At 43.0% G+C, this 21,993-nt stretch overlaps 1 protein-coding gene across 8 annotated transcripts in view; it reads left to right on the forward strand.

Moving 5' to 3' along the window:
• Positions 1-8,836: 8,836 nt before the first annotated feature.
• The window catches only part of COL12A1 (collagen type XII alpha 1 chain), a 97,518-nt gene continuing 84,361 nt past the window's right edge, over positions 8,837-21,993 (forward strand). For 3 of the 8 annotated variants that reach the window (XM_080584496.1, XM_080584492.1, XM_080584495.1), the window contains exons 1-4: positions 8,837-8,976; positions 11,467-11,574; positions 19,794-19,910; positions 20,633-20,776. In XM_080584496.1, coding sequence (XP_080440622.1) covers positions 11,502-11,574; positions 19,794-19,910; positions 20,633-20,776 — 334 coding nt within the window. In that variant the 5' untranslated portion in view covers positions 8,837-8,976; positions 11,467-11,501. Of the gene's footprint in view, positions 9,082-11,466; positions 11,575-19,793; positions 19,911-20,632; positions 20,777-21,993 lie in introns of all 8 variants that reach the window. The other 5 variants (XM_080584494.1, XM_080584493.1, XM_080584497.1 and 2 more) reach the window with 5 other exon arrangements.

Raw genomic sequence — 21,993 nt, forward strand, 5'->3', positions numbered from 1 at the left:
TCAGTGGGCAGTGCTGACAAGCTGTCAGATACATTTTGGTCTTGTCTCAATGTTTCTCGACATTTATTCTTATTGGTCACAGGTTTTCTATTAGGCGAACTGATCACAGGCTTTTTCTGTTTTCTCAATAAGATTCGTTCCACCCTGCAAAAGCTACATGGCCAGGATCCCCGTGTTGTTGTGGCAAGCTCAATTCACTTGTAGGGCTGATGAGGGACTTGAGAGATGTCTGTCTCCCTCGCAGTCCCCAGCCCAACAGTCCTGGTCTCAGCTCCACTGGGAGTGCCGCTGCCTGTGACCAAAATATTCTTTCCCATTGCAGATAGCCTTCGGAGTCCTAGAGAAAACTACTGAAGATGGATGAGCCCGTCCTTTCCTAAAGGGCTTCTGTCTACGAGTTTCTAGCCCACCAATCTGAACGCTCAGAAAGGTAAGGATCTTTCCTCTCCTGCTTGTAATTATCTTTCCTCTTCCTCCCCAATATTTTACTGTTAAAACCAATATTTTTTTATTATTATTATTGTTATTTTTATTTTTTTTCTGGATAAACTGTCTGTACCCTGTCTTGTCAAATCTTTGCTGGTTGCAGGAAAGATGAGATGATGTCTGGTGGTCATGGAAAGGAATGATCAAGTAAGATCAAATGATTTATAAGCTTTACATATAGCAGAATTTAGAAGAAACTATAATAGAAAATACAACAAGAGGTATGGAGATTTAGAGATACCTGATTTAAGACTTCCGAAATATGATTGTTACAAACTCCAAATGAGATGATCGAATTTGGAGTATTGCTTCATAAGTATATTGCAGAATAGGTGCTCTTTTTCCTCTGCAGTCAATACTCGTTTGATAGCTAACGGAGATGTAAAATAGAGTGGAGTAGGGTGTCTTGTGATATATCAGTCTAACAAAAAAAAATCTTTATTATTAGAGCTGTATTAAGAAATAATTCTCTTCTCAAGGCTGTCTGTGAGGTTCACCTGCAGATGCAGATCCCTGTGCACCAGCAACAGCAGAGGAAAGTTTTCCTTGCAAAGAACAATAAGGTATTCAGGGGAGATGCTTTATATGTGCTTATCCAAAAGTGCGTCAGCTGCCACAAAGACCCAGAAACAGCTTGAACTGTCTTTTAATTTATTTGGATTAAACATTTGGTAGAGAACTTTCTCAGGGTTGAAAGAGACATGTGGTTTGTTGTCCGGTTTTAACAAAATCTGAAACAGCAGCAAAAAATTAAATACTTGTAGATGGCTGTCTTTCATTTTCCACAGAAGTTTTCCATTTATACTAAGAAAACTGGGTTGTGCAGGAACTGAAGTATGCGATCTGCCCTTGATGTTTGTACTACCAAATGAAGAGCCCTCTAAGCAGGTTTATGCAAATCTCCTGGTTTCATTCTCATCAACGTGACAGTAATGTTATGCATAGATATTCAGGGATGCTTTTTGGAAAAAGAGAGGGAGGGAGATTCAGTGTTGCTGGAGCTTGCCTCACCTGCTGGCTCCCAATCCCCCTGAGCAGCTCCTGTTCCTTCAGGAGTGCAAGGAGGAGGCTGGGATTTCTGCGAGACCTTTAAGCTACAAACGTGCTCTTTAACTAGTTGAATTATCTCTGTTTATTTAGTATCAAAACGATTCCACGTTGTTTCATCTCCACATGAGCACTTACTCTGGATGACTAATGCCTTGGGACCTGAAATTTATAATGGAAAGGCTGACACACGCTTGCAATCTTATCTACCACAACACTATGCAAAAGGGAATTATATAATTAAAACATCTTAACGATCTCTATTGCCCAGTGGGAAGCTACAAGCCCCAAAGGAACCAGGCCAACTTTGTTATCAAGGTTTATTCAGTGACCTCTTAGGAGCAGCCGGGCACATTTTGCTAAATATAGTGGGGTGTGCTAATACGTGCTGTGCGGGGAGCATGGCCCTGGGGCCACTGTGTCACAGCGCTGGGAGGCTGGTGCACCTTCTCCCTTTGGCGGCGATTTTCTGAACCGAGTGCCTGAAGTTAGCTTCCTAAGCTCATATTCAGGCATTTACATAAATAGCCTGATTTTTTTAGAAGAGCAATACCAAGAAATTCTCTTCTATTAAAGCCATATAAATAATAGAAACAATCTTACGACAACAATTCTGAAGGATTTTATTATTTCTGGAACTAGTGCTCAAACATGTGTCCGGATTTCTGGGAAAAGAAGAGGGGAATGGCAACTTTTGGTTACCTCAGCTTAATTAATTGAGGGGTGTAAACACATTTTCTGAAAGGAAGTCACAACACTGGGGAATGGAGCAGGAGACACATCATCTGTGTGATGAGGCAGTGGAAGTTGCATATGATGTATTTTACAGAGGCTATCATAACCTCTGTCACAATGCTTGCCTCTCTCTTGGGGTCTGAGAGCTGAAAGCAGATGGGTAGGGACTGCAAACCACTACTAACCATCCAACAAACTGCTGATCAACATCAGGCCCACTTGCTGGTCTCATTCAGGTTCCCAGTGAGTAGGTATTTAGATGAGCAGACTGCAGAGCATGCCATGGACAAAGGACTTGGCTGACAAAAATACCAGAGACAGAAAGTAAAAGTGCTCAATCCAGTTGCCTAAACTTGGCCCTGGAGCCATCCAGAGCATCCTGGGCATCAGCAGCTGAGCCAGGTCCTGTGGACGGTGGGTGGCCAGACTGCTCGGGCACTGCTGGTTTTGTTAACTGGGTCTTCATCAGCCACGGTGGGAGTTTAGGTGCTGGGTTCACGTGCAGGCACCTAAACGTGAGTGTCTTAACCCAGAGCTGAATGTTACCTGGGGTGATGGTGCAGGACGGAGTAATGGGTGCAGTCAATGTCCTTGAGCAGCAAAACTGCGATGGTGAGGCACGTGTCAGGGGGCACAACAACCTCTGCCCTCACAGCCTCTCCAGAGGTTAGAGAAGGGGATTCTGCAGCTCTTATTAGAAAATAAGGTCCCAACAGCTACTTCTAGCATAAAGAAAGGGACTTCATCCCGTAACTGCTGCTGTTCTTAACTGGAGAAGAGGATCAGGACGGAGTAAAGCTGAGTGGTGTTTCGGAGTGTAGCTTTGTAACTTGTACATGAAAAGCTATTTGTTTAATAATGCTATGCGGATTGCAGATTATTATTATTATTATTTTTATTATTTGTAAAACCAAGAAAGAAAGTGCTAGCAGCAAGCCTATTTCTGCAGACCAAGAATACATCACAACAGAAATTAGGACAACGCCAGAAACGAGACATATTCAGTAAACTGGAGTGACTAAAAACTGACACAGTAGTGAGGCCAGAGGGAAAGCATCCAAGAGAGTGGAGGAAAGGGCACACAAGAGGAGACATTTTAACAGTGTCCTGCGAAGGCTCTGTGCAAACTCTGGAGGTGTTGATGCATGAGAGAGACACAGGTGAAAAAGGCTGCCAGCACAGTGTGGGTAGGAGCTTTCAAGTAACCTTTAATAGCAGAAACAAAACCCAATTGTTTTCTGTTTACACAACAGAGTGCTTCTGATACTGAAGCACAGGGCAACATCTATTTATAATCCAAATAAATCTTATGTTCTGGTATTTGGAACTGTCAGCGTTCAACATATTGGGAAGCAGCAGCCACAAGGCTGCATTAAAAAGTAGCAGTTTAAATCTGCATTGCTTTGCTCCTTGTATTTTCCCCCTTATTTTCTAGACAATTATGAGTTGTGCAGGAGAAACAAATTTCTTTTTTTTTTAAAGTTAGCTTGTATGGAGTTCATAAATGTCCAGACAGGTGATTCCTAGGCAGATACCTTTAATACCTGCGCTTGACTCTTGATTTGCTTGCTTGAATTTTTTTCCCCACAAAAGGTCAAAATTTCCATGCTCATCAACAAGAGTTTCCTGTGATAGGTGACAAAACAAGTTATTAGCTATTGCCAGCCATTAAGAGATGGCTTCTCAAAGTGTAGTAGTATGGAGGATTTCTCTTTGCAGCCTTAGTGTACTTTAAATAATGGGGGATGAACTAAATGGCCTTTCATTATCATTTCCAGCCTCATTTCTTACGGTTCCAAGCATTCATATCAGATTCACTGGTAAGAGTGTTTAAGCCTTTGACTGTTTGTCCTGCTGAACTTGCAGGAAGTTTGGGGCTGACATGTAAATCCTCTAAACCTCCTTGGAAAGATGCATATCAGGAAGAGAGGGCAGCACAAACTGGGCGTTGGCAGCTCCAACCTGCTCCTCAGCCAGGGGAATCGCCGCATCCCTTCCCACTTAAAGCCTTTTGTGCCTCTTGGGGAGAGAAGGACAGCGTCAGTGGCCAGCCTCATGACAAGGCATTCAGCCTTAAAATTCCTCCAGTATCATTAATTATTCTCTTGTCTGCAACAATGTAATCAGGTCACTCGTTAGGTTATGCAGCTTGAACTTTGAATGTCTTGTCCTTGCAGGCACAAGCTTTTCTTTTCCATAAGCCTACATACCACCTACACAGACCCTGCTGTCACAGTATATAATTGTATTTTATTAATATAGATGTTCTGAGAAGAATTAGCAAAATGTTCAGCTTCAGAGCCTGGCACTGCACCATTTCACACCTTGATGTGGATTAATATCATCTGCTTCTTTGTAGGGAGTGACTACATTGGAAGAGTTGAAGGGTTACCAAATGTAAGGTAACTCATGGCAATTAAATTTTCGTCGTAACTTGAATCAAACTCAGAGACTTCTGTGTTCTGCAAGTAGCAGCCAGTGGCTGGTGATTTTTAAACATTTTCTTTCTTTATTTTTTTTTTTACATTTTTCTAGTGATTGGTTTCCCCAGTGTATCATCATTCCTTTAGTGGGGAACCCTTCATATTGGGCGTAGTATGATGCCTGACAAACATATAGGGTCACTGTCCTCTGTTTATTCCTTTTCTTGACCTCTTTAATCAATGAAAATTTGTACTGGCTTCAATGGGGAGTGTTTCCTAAAAAGAAAGATCAGGATCCAGCTGTGAAATGATGAAAGAATTTCTTTGAAACAAGGCAACTTAATTTAGGGACTTTAAAATATAAAATGCGTTTCTATATATGGAAGGGACCATATTGAAGCTAAGGGACCATATGGTAAAGCTAACTAATCTATTTTTTTTTTTTAATTTTATAATTCAGGGTTTGGTATGTTAAAAAATGACTGCCTACAAATTAACGGGCTTTCATAAGACACCCCAATTGCACTAGAAGGCCAGTTCTCTTCTATTTATACCTCTGCATTTGAATGATTTATTTACTTTCCCAGCTCTGATTACTTGGTGCCACGATCATTCCTTACTTTCAGAGTATTTCATGATGGGAAAAATCGGTTATAGAAATTAAAGGAATAAATAGTTGCTACGGAAAATGCACCTGGCGAGGCAGATAATTATTTCATAGCTGTAACACTCTCCAGGGGCACTGCTTCAGTAAATGAGCGGATTTCAGACAGAACCAGTCCTCTGTGAACGCAGTTAGTACAAGAAGCCATTCCTCATTACGAGAGGTCAGACCAGTACTGCTCTCTGAATACCAGCTCTGAAGTGAAATTATCCAAATAAATAAACACCAGACTGAGTTCCTCTCATGCCATTGACTGGAAATCTCTCAGAGAAGGCAGGGCCTGCGGGAAGCGGTTTGATGTATTTTTTCCTTCAGCATTTGATGGATGCAGATATAATACCGTGCAATACTAGCTTTATGACTGATTTAGAAAGGAATAAACAACACGCTGAAAAGGTCAGCCTTTGTGTTGTAAGGGAAGAACGGGCCTCCTAAATGACGGCATTAAGGCAATGCCTAATTCCCATACAATGTGCTGACTGATGCGGTGACAGACCAGCAAAGTACCTCCGGGGTAGGTGCAGGGAGGGCACTGGTAGCAGCACAGCTTTGCCTGGGTAACAGCATTTAATGCTGCATCCTTTCAGTGTTTAATGTTCAAGGAGTTGACACCTTTTTGGATTCTTCTGCTGCGTAAAGCTTACACACATGTTGGTGTACATACGGGTAAAGGCATTTATCATGTTTGTACATAAAAGCAGCTGCAACTGGCTGTTGGAAAGCCACAGAAGCAAAATCTAGTGTGATATCCACATGGAAAATGATATTCAAGGCTTACAGTGCTGAAATGCAGAACGTCCTGTTTTATTCTGCCCTGGCAATACAGCCCGAGGAAACAAGGAAAAATGCCAGAAGCACAAAGTAGCCTAATTTACTCTAGACCCCAAACCAGTCCAAATTTTCTAAGGAATCCCTGGATACTTGCAAAATCACTACCACATACCCACACAACAAATGGGAAACATTTTAAAAAGTATAAATACAAATTCACATTTTGATTTTTTTAGTTTTAAATTTGTCATAAGGTCTCATTTTATTCAGTTTAAAGAGCAAAGAAAATGGCAGAGCTGGAGTGCATGGTCTTAATGTGTTTAACACTTGTCTAGGAAACAAGCAGACAGGAGAGTGTTAGTAAATGTTTATGCATTTCAGAAATGCCTTCTGCATCACATATTATGTACTCAGACTATGAATGTACATAGCAACAGAGCTGATTAAAAACAACCCGTTTTGCCTTTTAATTGCTGTGATATATGGCAGCACGAGCTCTCAGTGCAGTTGGTTGGTGTGTTTTGCATGTAAATGAGCGGGAGCATGGTTAGTATGGTCAGTTAAAGGTAAGAATGAAGTCCTGCTGCCCTTGGAGTAAACGAGTTATTTGCTCTTGCCATCCTGAGCCTTACTTCACTCCAGGAAATTGAGCGAAGCTCAGCTGTGAGGGAAGGGGGAGAGTGCCCTCATCATATATACATCATACATATGTCATCGTACATCATCCCACTGGTGGCTGTGAGGTCCTTGCCCCTCCATCAGACCCGCTGATTCCAGCACCTTTGCTCACGTAAATTCAGTTGTAACATTAGTATTTAAATCTATTAAAACAATTGTTCTGAGTGACTTGTCTTTTAAATGGAATAACACGTATTTTCTTCCTTTCTCATTGTTGTCATTAATTGATTTTAACAAATGCAAAATCTTGGTCATCCTATGACGAAGAAATCCAGAGCACGCTATAAACAATAGTCTTGGTGCACAAGTGATAAAAAATACCTCGTTTGCATTAATTCACTTCCTGTGGAAGGATATCTCCTCGCAAGTCCCCATGTCCATTCTTCTGAAGCTATTGTTCCCGTGACATACCACATTTATATTGGTGTTCTTGGCATGCTTGCTTAGGAAATGAAATTAAAATTAAAAACTCAAAATGAATTTCTTAGAAATACTGCCTTTCCGTATATCAGATCTGGATAGGAAGAAATTAAATTCCTCGTGCCAAAATGCTGAAGGAGAAAATCCAACTCAACAGCTGGGCAAGAGGGTCAATAGGTCAAGAGCATCTGACAGTTTATCGGCAGAGGAGATGCTGCTTTTGGGAAGCACATTTTATCAATACCAGACAGCTGAAGCTGTGGCATGTCCCTAAGAGCAGCTGACTCACTTCCAAAGTGTCTGGAAATGTCAGTGCACGTCTTCTGGTTATCACTTTCTTTTCAGCATGTGGGTCCGCATGCAGATGGTGGGACTGCCGCAGCGATGAAGACGGCTGGATTCAGCTCAGGAGGGACATGTCCTTCCGTCGACACATCCTTGATCTCCCAGTCCTGCGGAAAAGGGCCCGGGAGCCTTGCTCCAGCACACTATCAATCTCCGCTATCGGGCACTTCCACCCTGGCTGGACCCCGTCCTGACTGCTCAGAGCTTCACGTGGGTGCAAAAAGCTGACAGGGCGCCAACACGCCGCTGAAATCTTACAGACCTCTTCCAAACAGACCGCCCAGAGGTGTCGGTCTGCTCCTCAGTTTTGTAAGATTTTCTGTCCCTTCCCACAGCTTCTATCATTTTGTTTTCCAGGTGAATTGTGTATATATATAAATTTATTTTATTTAAAATAATAATTATTATTTTATTCAATGATTTTATCTGCAATCCTAATAATTACTCTCCTATTAATTGATTTTATTTCCGATCGTCCCGCCGCTCCGCTCCCGCACCTGCAGCGCCGTGCCCGCGCCGTGCCGCCAGGGGGCGCGGCCGTACCGCGAATGGCGCAGCCCCGCGGCGTATGGGGCGTATGGGGGGGGGCGTATGGGGCAGGGGGGCGTATGGGGCAGGGGGGCCGTACCCCGCGCCCCACGACCGCTTTCTCGCCCCCTTTTCCCTTCTTCCCCAAGGGGTGGGCGCGGAGCCCCCCGTGGTTTATTGGTTCTCCTTCTTCCAAGGGGTGCGGGAGCGAGTCCCCAGCAGGGGTCGACGTGTCCCGTGTGCCCCCCTCTTGTGTCCCCCTCCCTTCGTGTCCACACCCGCGGTACGACCCCCGGGAGCCCTGGGGGGCTGCCTGCCTTCGGGGGGTGCGCTTTGAGCTCAAGGCTTCCAACATGAGGGGAAGGGGCGCGGGCTCGCCCCCCAGGCGAAACACGTCGGGGGGTGGGGGTGTTAACATATGTCTGTCGCTGGTTGCACAGCGGGTCGGGAGGGTCTGCGTGGGACCCCCTCCCCGTTCCTATCCCCCCCGGGACTCAGTTTTTCCACCGCTCGGCCGGAGCGGGGCAGGGAGGGGGCGGCGGGCCGGGCCCCTGCCCCCGGGCGCGCTGCCGCGGCGCCCGGCCGCCTCATGCCGCAGGAATGCGCGGAGGTATGCGCCAGTTTCCAGCAGCGGATCCCCTTCCCTCGCTGGAGCAGAGCGGCGCATATATCATCCGGTGGCAGCAGTCCACCTTCCCTGCAGTTTCGTAACCGCTTACGAGGGTAAATTGAGCGTTGGGAACAGCCCTCTATTAAGGAGCAGATTGAGAAGAGGCTCTTCCCACTTGGAGGAGGCAAGTCTTCCCCGACGGACCCCGCACGCCGGCCGGGAGCTACGCCGAGCGAGCCGCCGCTGCTACGCGCCGCTCCCTCCACCAGGTGCCCCCGGAGCTTCATCCTTTCCTCCTCCTCCTTTCCTCCGGCTCCGACGGCTGCGGGCACCGCCGGACGAGCCTCCCCGGCACCCCGCAGCCGGCCCCGAAGGTCTGTGCCTGCCCGGCAGCCGGGACCCCCCACCCTTCCCCGGCCGCCCCCGCCGCCGCCGCTCCATGTGCACCGCGCGGGCGATGCTCCGTAGGCTGAGGGTGGCGGCGATGGAGGAAGGCTGGAAGGAGGCACGGAGGGGGCCGGGGGCTGCTGGTGGCCTGGGGGGGCGCGGGGGACCCCGTCCCCTCGGCCCCGTCCCGAAATGCCGGGGGCGGCGGTGTCTTTGGCTTTGGCTGGAGCCCGGCGCTCAGCTCCGGTGCCCGCAGCTCCCTCTCCTTCTTGCTCCTCTTCCCAGGGCTGGTGGCTTTGGTAGTCCGTGGGGTTTTCCCATCTGTTTTCTTGTTTGTGTCATTTAGGGTCTTGCTGCCGGCTCGGAAGCGCTAAATGTTGCTCGCTGCATGGTCTATAAAATGCTTTACCTTTGGTAGTCTGAACTGGTGTGAGGTTGGACTGCTACTGGTGTTGGTTTTTATTTATTTTATTTTAAAGTGGTCTCTTAAGATGAAGCCTTTAGTCCTGCTCCTACAGTTGCTTTTGTCCCTGCTGAGCCAGCGCAAGGACCTCTCCTCCAGCACCTCCAGGCTTTCTTTCACACGTCTCAGTCTGAGAGAAGGGAATGAAGTGTTTCTAGTGAATGCTTTGGCTGAGAAGTTTTGCTGCACGAAAGAAAAATGTAGATCGGGAACGGTAGGCTTGCAGCAGTGGTGAACTCCAAGATGCCTTTGCGAGATGAATAATTTTGGTTGTTCTTCTGGAGGATCAAAAGATGGCACTCTAAGCCCACACAAGATTTCCAGGACAAAAGTCCTTTTAAGCGTTGAGTTTAAGCGATCCTTAAACTCACTGCAGAATGCGTAAACCGTGCCCGGGGACAGCCGGTTCCCACGCAGGGTGGTGAGAGGATTTTGGAGCTTTCAGGGCAAGCTCATGCTAACCTTGGTCCTTGTGTTAGTGTCAGAAACTCGTTGCGGTCAGTTTTACTCTTTGGTTCCCCCACTGTATCACCGGACTGAGACGATTGCTTAGTTTTTCTTTGGGCTTTTGGTAATTTTATGTGTAATATAAGCAGTTGGCTAAGGCAAGAGTACCCAGCTGCCTGGCAGGCGACCGGCCGAAGCCTGCTAAGCTTGATGTCAATAACCAGGAAAGGCATTCCTGGATCTTGGTAGTGGCTACCCACTAAATGCGCCTTGGTGGTTAGCTCTCTAGATGGCAGAAGAATATTTTCCCCTTCAGCTGTTTCTGCAGACTAATGATTTATGTATTTTTCTTTTGTTTTGCTCTTGGCACCTTCCTGATAAAATCTGTTGCCTAATTGCTTGTGGGGTTCTCTTTCCTCCAGACTAATTATGATGTATGTTATGTGATGCATTTATGGCTTTATTCAAACAAATTACCCCTCCCCTATTTTCTGAGCTAAAAAACAAACAAACTTTGGAAACACTTATATGCATACGTAATGAGGGCCACACATACTAGTCCTTACTTAGGAGAAAAATCATTTGGAAGTTTTGCTGGAGTAATTGGGAGCAGTTTTACGTGCCTTTGAGCATAGAAATTTAAAAAGATATAGCTGCTTGTGACTAGGAGCCACTAAACTGGCCTAATCCCACCTATTTTGCTAGACAACCTGCAGTGATTGCAAGACTCTTTCGCTTGCCTGCTCTTTATAGTGTATTTTAAATCTATTTTCTCTCAGGATGTGTAAATGAATTATCAGATGTTGAAACATCATGGCTAGACAGACGTGTCAGGTTTCAGTTGTGTTACACACACTTCTGTATAATCTATTTCAGACCTTCAAGAAATGAAGAATAGCACATTCGTAGGCAGAACGCCTCAAAAAAACTTTTATTACAGTTTCCAAGATGCCTTGAGACCACTAAAACACAGCTAACTAAGTGCTTCAACAGTTATGAAAAAGGAGCCGAATGAAATCCCCAGCTGAAAGAGACATTTGGTTGATTCAAGGCAGAAATGACCTCTGAATTAGCTATCATCACACTCAGCGATGAAGTCATGGAGCTCCCTTCTGGCTCCTGCTGTGCAGAGGCACAGATCTTCACCGCGCTTCCCTGATCATATTAACCCTAACGGGGTCAAAGCTGTGCGCTTATCATGATTAGAAAGGGTTCAGTAACAAAAGGCATATTATTGTGAGACTAGACTCTCCAGTTAGTCACGCAGATCTGTCACAGTTTTGGACGACTTTCAAGTCTAGAGGTTTTAACCTGGTCCCGTGGGTGGGGGCTGGGGATAAGGGAACAAAGTGAAATCCATGCTTCATCTTTTTTATGTTTCGTGAATACACCCACACGAGCCTCTAATCCATGCGATTGATGTCCTTCTTTCTTCCCTTTTTTCCCCCCTCCACCGCTGCAGATTCATTCATGTTGTTGTGAGCCGAAAGGTCAGAAATGAAGACAGTGCTGTGCTCGGCGGTGGCTGCGCTGTGTGCAGCCGCCCTCCTCTCCTCCATCGAGGCTGAAGGTAACCAAACCCCCTGCCCCTCCGCGCGGGGTGCCCCCCAGTGAGATAACCTCCCACCAGGCCCGAGCTGCTGCCTCTCTCCCTCTCCGTTTTTGAGTGTCACTCCTTCACCTTCTCTCTTTCTCTCCTTCAGAGAAACGCCTCTCCTTCCTTGCCCAGCTCCTTCTGTGCTCTGTTTCTCCTGGCTGGTCAGCCGAAATGTATCTCCCTCTCTCTGTCTCTCTGGTGTGCTGTCCACACCGCCCTGTGGGCCAGCGGCCACCCCGGGGGTAACACAGCACCCTGAGGAGCCCCGGGCACCGCTGGGGCCCGCGCTGCTGCCCCGTGCCTGCTGGAGCTCTGCTGGGCTGTGCAGTCGCGGTTAGTCGCGATGAGAGAGGAAACGAGAAACCCACCACCCAAAACCACCCACAGCTCTGAAATAAAGTGCTCCAACAGAGTCTGGCTCTCTGCGCCTGTGTGTTTTGTTCGGGCTGGCCTCCTCGCCTCTGCCCCGCCGGCCTCCTGGCCACCCCTGCTCGGCGGGGCGACCCCCGGCTGGGCCCTTGGGGCGGCCCGACCCTTCCTTGGGAACACTTTGGTCTCTGTGGTGGCCCTGGTCTGGGGGATGTCCCTGGGGAGATGTCCACCAAAGGGTGGCCAGGCCTGGGCCAGGCACTGCTGTGGCCGCTGGGCCCTATGGCTCTGGCACACGTGTGGCACCGTCATCCCCAAAGTGGCCTTTTTCTTCTCCTCCTCCTCTCCCTCCTCATGGGCCCCTGGTCTTGCTGGAGATTAAGGTCCCTGTCAGCCCATGGCAGCATCCTGCTGCGGGTTGAAGATCTGGGGAGACACACTGTGCCAGTCTTGCCTTCTTGCCGTGGCATCTCTGCCACCTTGGTGGATTAGCATCGAGTGTGAGGTAACCTCTGTGTGGGCTGAACGGCTCAGGCCACAGCAACAGCAGTCCTGTTAGCAGGCTCTGCCAGGAGAAATAAAAAGATGCGTGGCTGCGCTGAACAGCCTGTGTCGAAATGACTTGGTCTGACCTCTGGGACCTCCATCATAGGGTGCGCCCTGAGTTTGAACTGGGAAAAACAGAAGCCAGCGCCTGGTAATTCAGTTTTTCCCTTCCTCCTCTTTTTGTACTGGGCTGAAGGAAATTCTCTGATCGTGGCCTGCCTCAATTGTCTGTGTCTGGACCTGGGCATCTTGGCTGATGGCTGCTAAAAGCATGGCGTGTCAGGGATGCCTCTAGGATGTTTCCCTCCTCAGCTCAACTGCTAGCATGGGGTCACGCAGGCATAAAGGAGACCAGCTTTCTGGAAAGTATAGCATTTCTGCTACTAGTACAACATCTGGTCACCCTAGGAGAGGATCAGCCTGCTGCCTTCCTCTCACGCTACGTTGTTGTTGGCTAAAGAACTAAAAAGGTCATTTAAAGTCATTTCAGAGTTGCATTTCAAATGCAGGACCACTGTGCTGGAGAAAACAGAGGAAGTGTATGGTTTTGATGGAAGAAGGGAGTGTATGTTTTTGTGCATTCTTGCCTGTCTTAGGAGGGAGCTTGTTTGGAGCTTGAGTGATGTTGTGGTTGTCCTACATTGTTGATTATGGAGTGGACTATTTCAAAAAACATGGGTGAAGGTGTTTCATTTAGATGTGTTGTGGATTAAAACAGTTGTAGTTTGAGTACTGCTGATGAAAGCTAGAAAAATGTATTGGAGAAGCACATAGTTATTTTGTAAGAGTGAAACTAGATACATCAGTCAAGCTGTCCATGTGTGTTTAGCTCTCATTGTGAAGCACTCACCATTGTTCAGCAGAAGAATGGACAGAGCCTGATCCTGTAAGTTGTGGAGCACTCCTGGATAGGACTGACATTGCTCTGCTTCAGAAAGTTGTATTAAGTAAAATGCATAACTTACAGGGATTGGTTTTCTAAGTGAAACTTCACATAGTTCCTAGGTTCTGAAGTAGAGAACAGGAAAGTGTCTTGAGCAGGAACTGCAGTGAGAAATAGTGGTGCTGAAAATAGAAATTCAAAACTAGGAATACCTTAGGACTTGCTCTAGTGAGAACTGCTGTCGTAAAGCCTTTTGTAGTGTTTTTTGTTTGTTTATTATTTTTATTTTTTGACAATGCTGTCCACCTTTCTGCACTGTTTTAACTTTGTGCTTTAATTTTGTGTCACTTTGTACATTGAATATTGGGTCTTACTTTAGTTCTGGTCTCATTCCAACTTAACTCCTGTCTGCTGAACTGACTTTCTTCTGTGGATGTTTGTCCCTTTTGTCTGTTCCTCCAAGTTCCACATCATCTTGTGCCAAAGTCTTCTCCCACCAGTCCTGTCTCAGGCTGCTAGTACAGTTGTATGACTGTGCATTTTTTTGGCTCTTTTTTTTTTTTCTTTCTTCTTTTATTCCTTTGACTCTCCCTATAGCAGTCACAGGAGATGAATTTTCTTTCCCTGAGCTATATGCAGATGCTTGGTGGGATGACAGAGTGAGAGAGGGGATAAGGGAGAAGAGCATATGATGTGGTCAAAGTTGATCTGGGATGAGAAGGTGGCATGAAAGCAGAGGGAATGGGAATGAACAACAAAGTTCTTCTGTTCTTCTGTCTTCTTTCAGCTTTCATTTTTTTTCAGTCTCCCCTGGGAGCAGATCTGGTGTTTATCTGATACTGCTGTTCACATTCCTAAATACTCCAGGATGCAACTGGTTCTTCATCAGCATCACAGCTGCTCTCTAAGTCCTTCGTGAGAGCAGTGCTCTGTTGCTGTTGGCACAGCAGTGAAGTGCAGTAATGGTGTTAGAGCTTTTCTACAGAGATACAGCAAAGCAGGGGTTTCTGTTTGGACATTTACTGTGGCAGTGGAGGGGGTAAAACCAACTTATAGTCTCAATACATTCATAGGATTTCACTGGGGAAGTTGCTTATTTATCCTGGACAAAGAAGCAAATCTGTTTTCAAGCTCTGTTTTTATGTGCATTTCTTTTACAATGAAGTTGTACTTGTTTTAATTTGCAGTCCTTATGACGTCTCTCTGGCCTTAAATTTCTTGTGTATGATGCTGTATTTTATGCTTTATTTAAGTTGTTTCTTGCCCTTTTGGTCCAGCATTGCAATACTGCAGTGCGTTTGGCGTATGTCCTTGTGTTGAGAATTCTTTCTGTCACAGTATTTTTTTCCATCTGTCCTCATATACAGCCAGGGGGAAATCTGTGTCCTTCTGCTAGAAGAGAATATTTTCATTATTTTAGTTATGGTTAAGCCAAGTAGATTAGTATGCAAATAACCTGTTTGTTATAATCTCAAGGTAGTGCTGTTATCATGTTGTGGCTCGTGTAGTGTGTGACATTTGCTAATACCAAGGGATTTTCAAAGGCCCAAAAAAGTAACAAAGAAATCATTGGTTCTGTGTGACCTCACTGAGCATGTGGTGGTTCTAACTTTTGAATGTTTCAGGAACTGGTTCAGACCTAGAAAAGTCCGTTTGCTAGGGAATAGGGAAGGAGGGAATCACCGAGCCAAGGATGGGACCTCTGTGTAGTGTAGGAAAAGGTTTGTCAGGTGAAGAATCTGTCTCCAGGGCATTCAATACAGTAAGTGACAAATAATTGCAGCACAGTATGTACAGAGGGTCAGTAAGTTTTACGTTGAATGGTTTAGATACGACCCAGGATAGCTGAAACTTTAAAGGTTATCCACCTAATTAGCTTTGGAACCGGTTGTTGGGACCATTAGTTTATTACCTTTTGATGCCTGTCTTTTGATAAATTAGCTGTTGCTTTTCGAATTCCTAAGGACAGAACCATGTAGGCTGAAGCATGAAAGTGTATTTTGTATATACATGATGGTGACTATAACTCCCTGTTTTTCCTAATTCTAATTAGAATTAGAAGCAAAGTGTATGTGTGTGTCTATGTATATACATACACGCACACAAATACATATGCACAAACATGCCTAGAATTTAGTCAGTATTCATGCATGCAGAGTACATATGTAAACATGCAACTATGTTTAGTTGCATACATCTTTACAAGTGTTAGTATACACATTTAACCAATTTTCTTTCAAAATACACTTATGTGAGCTACATATCTTGTATTTTGAAGAAACTTTGTATATATGTATAAAATAAAAAGAAATGAAGCCATACAAATGACAATGTTTCTGCATTGTTGGCAATGAATATCTAGCAAGGATGAGAAGCTGTTCTTTGCTACATTGCTAGGCTGTAGATCATTCCTTCTCCCATTCAGACTGGCAAGATTGACCTCAGAGGAGCTTGTCTGGGTTGGTGATCTAGTTAATTGTTCACTCCAATATAGGAAGAAAAGAGTAGACCAGGAGTTTTGGCCTATTCCAGCCTTGGCAGGGCTTATGTCAGTGAAAGCAAGTGGCCTTATTGTTCAGCTACCATGGCCTGTATGTTATTTTAACATGTGCTAATATGTTATTTTACTAATTAGCGTTAGTCTTTTCCAGTGATGGAATTACAAATTTGTTTCACATAAGGACTGTGGAGTGCAACTACTTCCAAATTATATTACTTTTAAGACTGGTTCAGGATTTAAATTGCTTGATCTGCTGATTATATTTTTCATCTAACTTGTTAAGATAGTCATTGGGATCCTCTAGCAGTCATATTGTCTTATCTCTAAAAAGCTGTAGACTTTTACACATTTGGTTTCTATTACCTGTTAAGTAATACAAGCTAACATAGGACATACATGACATTTGAAAGATTCTTTGCTGTATATTTTTTGTTTTGGAAAATATACTGTTATTATATATACATATAATACAAAGTGAATGAAATATGTCTATGAAATATTTTTATTTTTTTTCTTTTGTGGTGCATTAGATGGGATATACAATGGAGGAAACTATCATAGTTCTAAGAGTGGTGGAAATTAACACAGTGTAAACATTAAAAATTGACATTATACAGCAAGTTAAGTTTTCACGACACTGGAAACCTGTAGGAGAGCCATACATTTGTATATATGAAGGGAATACTGAAGTATCATCACGTTACAAACACGATCCTGTAACTTGACAAGTCAATGAGAGAGGTTTGTCCTGGATTTTGATACTCACAGGGTCAGACTGATCAGCACTGTCACGGCACTGGACGCGTATGCGCAGCTTCACTTAGGCAAGTAGACCTACCTCAAAACTGCTTGCTTGAGTAAAGCTTAACCTCTGTTGAGTGGAGTTTTAAGGTTTGTCCCTGCAATGGGACAAACTCCCACCAGAACCAGGTCTGGTCTGATTCCATATTGCAGCTGTCTTGTTTTTCCAGTGGTGAATTCTGTTCTGGAAGAAAAATTTCCTGGAGAACTGGTGGAGTACCAGTTGCCTTCTTTGATGATGGTGATAAGATTTTTATCATCTAAATATTTTTCTGTACTTCTGATCGCCTTGCTGCTCTCAGTCATATGACCATGGTTTGGTCTTGGTCCTGCAGCCAGTTTCACATCGGTGAAATTCGCTCCACATGCAGGCTGGTGGTTGCTTTGGAGATTCTCTTGGAGTACCAAAAGCTCATGAGCCACCCAGAAGACATTTTGATGACACTGGATCCAAATTTGCTTTTCTTCACTCAAGCGGAGTTCCTTTTCACATTTCCATGGGAGAAACACTCAGTGCTTTAGTCTGATGGCCCATCATAGGCTATCTGCTGAGAATGAATGGATTTAAACTGCAGCAACAAAGACCGGGCTTAGGTGTTGGGAATAACTTTATGGTGATAAGGGGAGTGAGGCACTGGAGGATTTCTGCAGGAATCCAGTAGTTTTGCCCATCTTGGAGGTCATTGAGAATGATAAGAACAACCTTGTCAGGAATGACGTGGGATGGCTGATTTTGTCTTGGCCATGGAATGGGCAAGGGGACTTCCTGAAGTCCCCTGTGACACCATTGTTATAAAAGACTGTGAATACCTGGGTGAATGGATACGTTCATTATGTATCAATGTATTATTCTTTTTAACTGTCAAGATCCACATCTGTATTTTCATAAAGCAGATTAAAATCCTTTAAAATGTTCAAGACTTTTCCTCACAGTCAGTTTTTCAGTTTATCTGGAATCCGGTCATTTGGATATCAACAAGTTGGGCTGCTGCTGTCCTTCAGCAGTTAAAGCCTAAAGTCTCTGCTGCAACATGCCAATTTACTTGCAAGGTTGGTGGCGCTATTTTTTCCATGTACTGAATTTTTTTAAAAGCATGCTCAGGTCAGTTGTCTCTGCCTTTGCATTAAATTTGTCCTGAGCCATTGCTACTGAAACAATATTTTATAATGATATTCTTATTACCTGAATGTATTTTACTATTAACATGTGTTGCATGATTTTGATACTAAGTAACTACTCCGCTGTCTCTAGCATTGTGATACTCATAAACTGAATGATGAATAAAATGTGCATGGAGGTTAATGGTCTAATCTCACTGCCTGTGTATGGACAATAGGAAAAATAACAATTACTTCAATACTACTGTATCTATTGTATCAGTATTTCAAAGCCATATTATCCTATGGTTGGAAATGAGAGTAAATTAAAAGGAAAAAAAATCCTACGCAATTTGTTTCCATTTTTTGAGTTCAATGTTACTTATTGCAATTGGACAGTGTCTTTTCATAAGTTTCATATGTTCTAGCATTTACTTCTTGATCTGCTCTTTAAATTACGCTCAAAACCAAAACAAGTCTTATCTGAGTTATGATGGAGATCTTCCATGAAAGCATGAAAGGTCTGTCTATTACGTATGCCTGCAAAACGGTCTGCAGAAGTAAAGGAAAGTATGGCTGAACCTAATCTTACTTTGTAGACCTATTTAAACAATAATATATAATACACCTACCATGCACTGACAGTGAGTCAGTAAAATATTGCATGAATAAGCATGACTATTTTACAAAGAGAATATCATTATAAAATATTTATGAAACGTCTTTGTGTAATGAACCTTGTACATGGAGGCTTTTGTCCATCGTGGGAAGCTAAAAAATAATAATCAACATTTCATTTACATATGCATGATGCTGCAAAATAGCGTATGTAAACTATTTCTTTCTGTACTGTTCAGTTACTTCTGTCATCATCTCCTATAAGTTTTATATGCAGTCATTTGTTCAGATCACTGGTACCCTCTTTGCTGTTTTCTATAGATTCTGTAAAACAAATGTCCATAAATATACTTTGATGTTGTCTTTTCATAATTAACCATTGTGATGTATGGAACCATACTGGCATTTTGTGTTAAAATGCCACTACTAGTATGGGTACACCTGCTGCAAAGGGAACATGAAAAACATCAGTTTACACCTTTGAATTTGTACAGCAATCTGGTGTAAACAGGTAGAATCTTATTTTTGTGAGCTTTCACGTCAGCTCAAATATTTCAGCAAATTCCAACTATTACTAACCCCATTTATTCACCCCTTAATTCCTTCATTCTTTGCAGCTATATGCAAAGTATGTCTCTTTAGTGGCTCCTAGGAACCAAGGGGTGAAGCTCTCCTTATTTTGAAATAAAATGATACATCAGTATATCATTATTACTGATATACATTTTACATGTATATTCCTATCTAGACCCTAACAGAAATTGTTTTACTGAACATTAAACGCCCAATCTTTCCCTGTATTCTTAAAAATACATATTTTTTCTCTGCCAAGTTTCTAGAATCAGTGAAATTGATAAGAAATATGGCTGTGCAGAGACTATACTCAAAAGCTGATCAATTCTTTGATGTCTAATTAAGAAGAGTGCTGTGTCCTCAATGTTCTAAATGATCTCATGGTATTGTAAGCAGGTTGTGATTTGGCATGCTTGTACGGATTGCACCCAGCATGTACAAAAATTTCCTTTAATTGTTATGTGAAATGTTTGCATATGTGGTGATTATCTGTGAACTCATTGTACATGTATCCAAATGTGTTTTCTATTGTGCTTGATTTTGCTGGCCATTCTTGAATGTCTTGGCAACTCAAGAAACATATGTTCTGTGCTGTCCTCTGTAATGCGTATACTCTTTGATGTTTTGTCATATTTTGTCGGCTTTTATTTTACTCTTTTTCCAACAACATATCTCTTTATATTTGTTGGAAACAAATTTATGCAAAGACAAATTTAGTAAGCTTTGCTCAACATTATTTTATTTATTCGTCTGCCAAAGCTTGTTCAAACTTTTAAACATCCACCTGGTATAAATCTTTTGCAGTTAATCCACCGTCAGACTTGAATTTTACAATTATAGATGAACATAATGTTCAAATGTCATGGAAAAGGCCACCAGATGCAATAGTGGGTTACAGGATAACTGTTGTTCCTACAAATGGTGAGTTCCATAAAATTTTGGTACTTAATTTTTGTAAAAGTTGGGTTCATTTTTACTTGTATCTAAGTTAGGTATGAGAACAGCTATTGACATCTTTCTGAAGTTTATGACTGTTCCAAGTTAGAGTTTTTCTTACCTTAGCATTTACCTTTTGGGAACTGCAGGTAGTAAGCTTTGGTTTCTTTTCCTTGGCATGGAACAAGAAGGTAAAATCCTCACTCTGCTCCTCTTCTGTGCTTTTACCTTAAAGTTAGGAAATTGCATTGTACTTCTTTCAAGTACTTCTCCCAAGGGAGATATTGCATGTCAGGTAGTGATGAAGTGATGTCATGTAACTTCCGTAACATGGCCATAATAATGGTTGTGTAAGACACATGTTATTTTATATAACTTTGAGAAATTATCAGTGTAAATCTGATACCAGACCAGAACTGGATCATGATTTGTTAAATTATAGTACATTTTCTATGTGCATTTTACGTTTCAAATTTCCTGGAATTTATTAAATGCCCCTGTAATTTTTTCACTAATGAAAACAGGTTAGATAGAAGTTTCATGTTTCAAAATATTTCAGGAAAAAAGAAATCATATCATTCTAAAATTGTCACTTGATGTTTAGATAGATTATTCTTTGTTGCATTTTTTGGTTGTTTTATGATCAACTTGTCATTGATATTACTGGATTTAAATACCGCATTAACTGTTTTATATATTTATTGCAGATGGACCAACTAAAGAATTTACTCTTTCACCTAGCACTACCCAAACTGTCTTATCAGATCTTATACCTGATATAGAGTATGTTGTATCAATAGCTTCATATGATGAGAGAGAGGAGAGTCTACCTGTTTTTGGCCAACTGACAAGTAAGTACATGTAACAGAGAGTATAGCTATAGAATAGAATAGAATAGAAATAGAAATAGAAATTAGAATAGAATAGAATAGAATAGAATAGAATAGAATAGAATAGAATAGAATAGAATAGAATAGAATAGAATAGAATAGAATAGAATAGAATAGAATAGAATAGAATAGAATAGAATAGAATAGAATAGTTCATTTGGAAGGGACCTACATAGATCATGTAGTCCAAATCACCTGACCACTTCAAGACTAACCAAAAGTTAAAGCATATTATTGAGGGTGTTATCCAAATGTCTCTTGAACATTGACAGGCACGGGGCATCAATCACCTGTCTAGGAAGCCTGCTTGACCACTGTCATGGTGAAGAATTTATTCATAACGTCCAGTCCGAACCTCCCCTGGCACAGCTTTGTGCCATTCCCACGTGTCCTGTCATTGGTTACCAAGAAGCAGAGACCGGCACCTCCCTCTCCACTTCCCCTCCTCAGGAAGAGCAGAGAGCAATGAGGTTGCCTCTCAGCCTTCTTTTCTCCAGGCTAGTCAATCCAAGTGTCCTCAGCCTCTCCTCATATGTCCTTCTAGCCCTTTTACCAGCTTTGTGGCCATCCTCTGGATGCTTTCAAATATCTTAACAGCCCTTTTATATTGTGAAGCCCTGATCTGCACACAATGTTCAAGGTAAGGTTGCCACAATGCTAAATATAGCAGGAGAATTACCTCTTTTGCCTGGCTGGCTATGCTGAATTCAATGCATCCCAAAATGTGGTTTGCCCTCTTGGCTGCCAGAGCACACTGCTGGCTCATGCTGAGCCTGCTGCCAACCAGTTAGAAAACCAAATAACATAACTGACTGGTCATTCACAGAACTTTGGCTTTGACTTTTAGGCTTTTTTTGGCTTTGTTCCAGTTCCTCAACTGATTTTTTTTTTTTTTTCACTGAACATAATTTATTGCAAGAGCAGAGATAAGAGGAGACTAGCATGTAACATGGATATACTGTGGCAAACAACTCATACAGAGGTCTTTGCAGGAGACTACTGGTTTAGCTAACATAGACTTACTTCCTATCAACAGCATCTGCATTCAAAGGGAAGACTGTCATTGACCTCAGTTAAGAAATGAATTGGACTGGATTTCTGTGAAGATTAAAAAAAATAATAAAAATAAATTATGGAATTGAGTTTTTTAATCATTTATATTTAATAATTTTAAGTTA

The sequence above is a fragment of the Anser brachyrhynchus genome (genome assembly GCF_964034855.1).
Source record: "Anser brachyrhynchus genome assembly, chromosome: 3".
NCBI lineage: Eukaryota > Metazoa > Chordata > Aves > Anseriformes > Anatidae > Anser > Anser brachyrhynchus.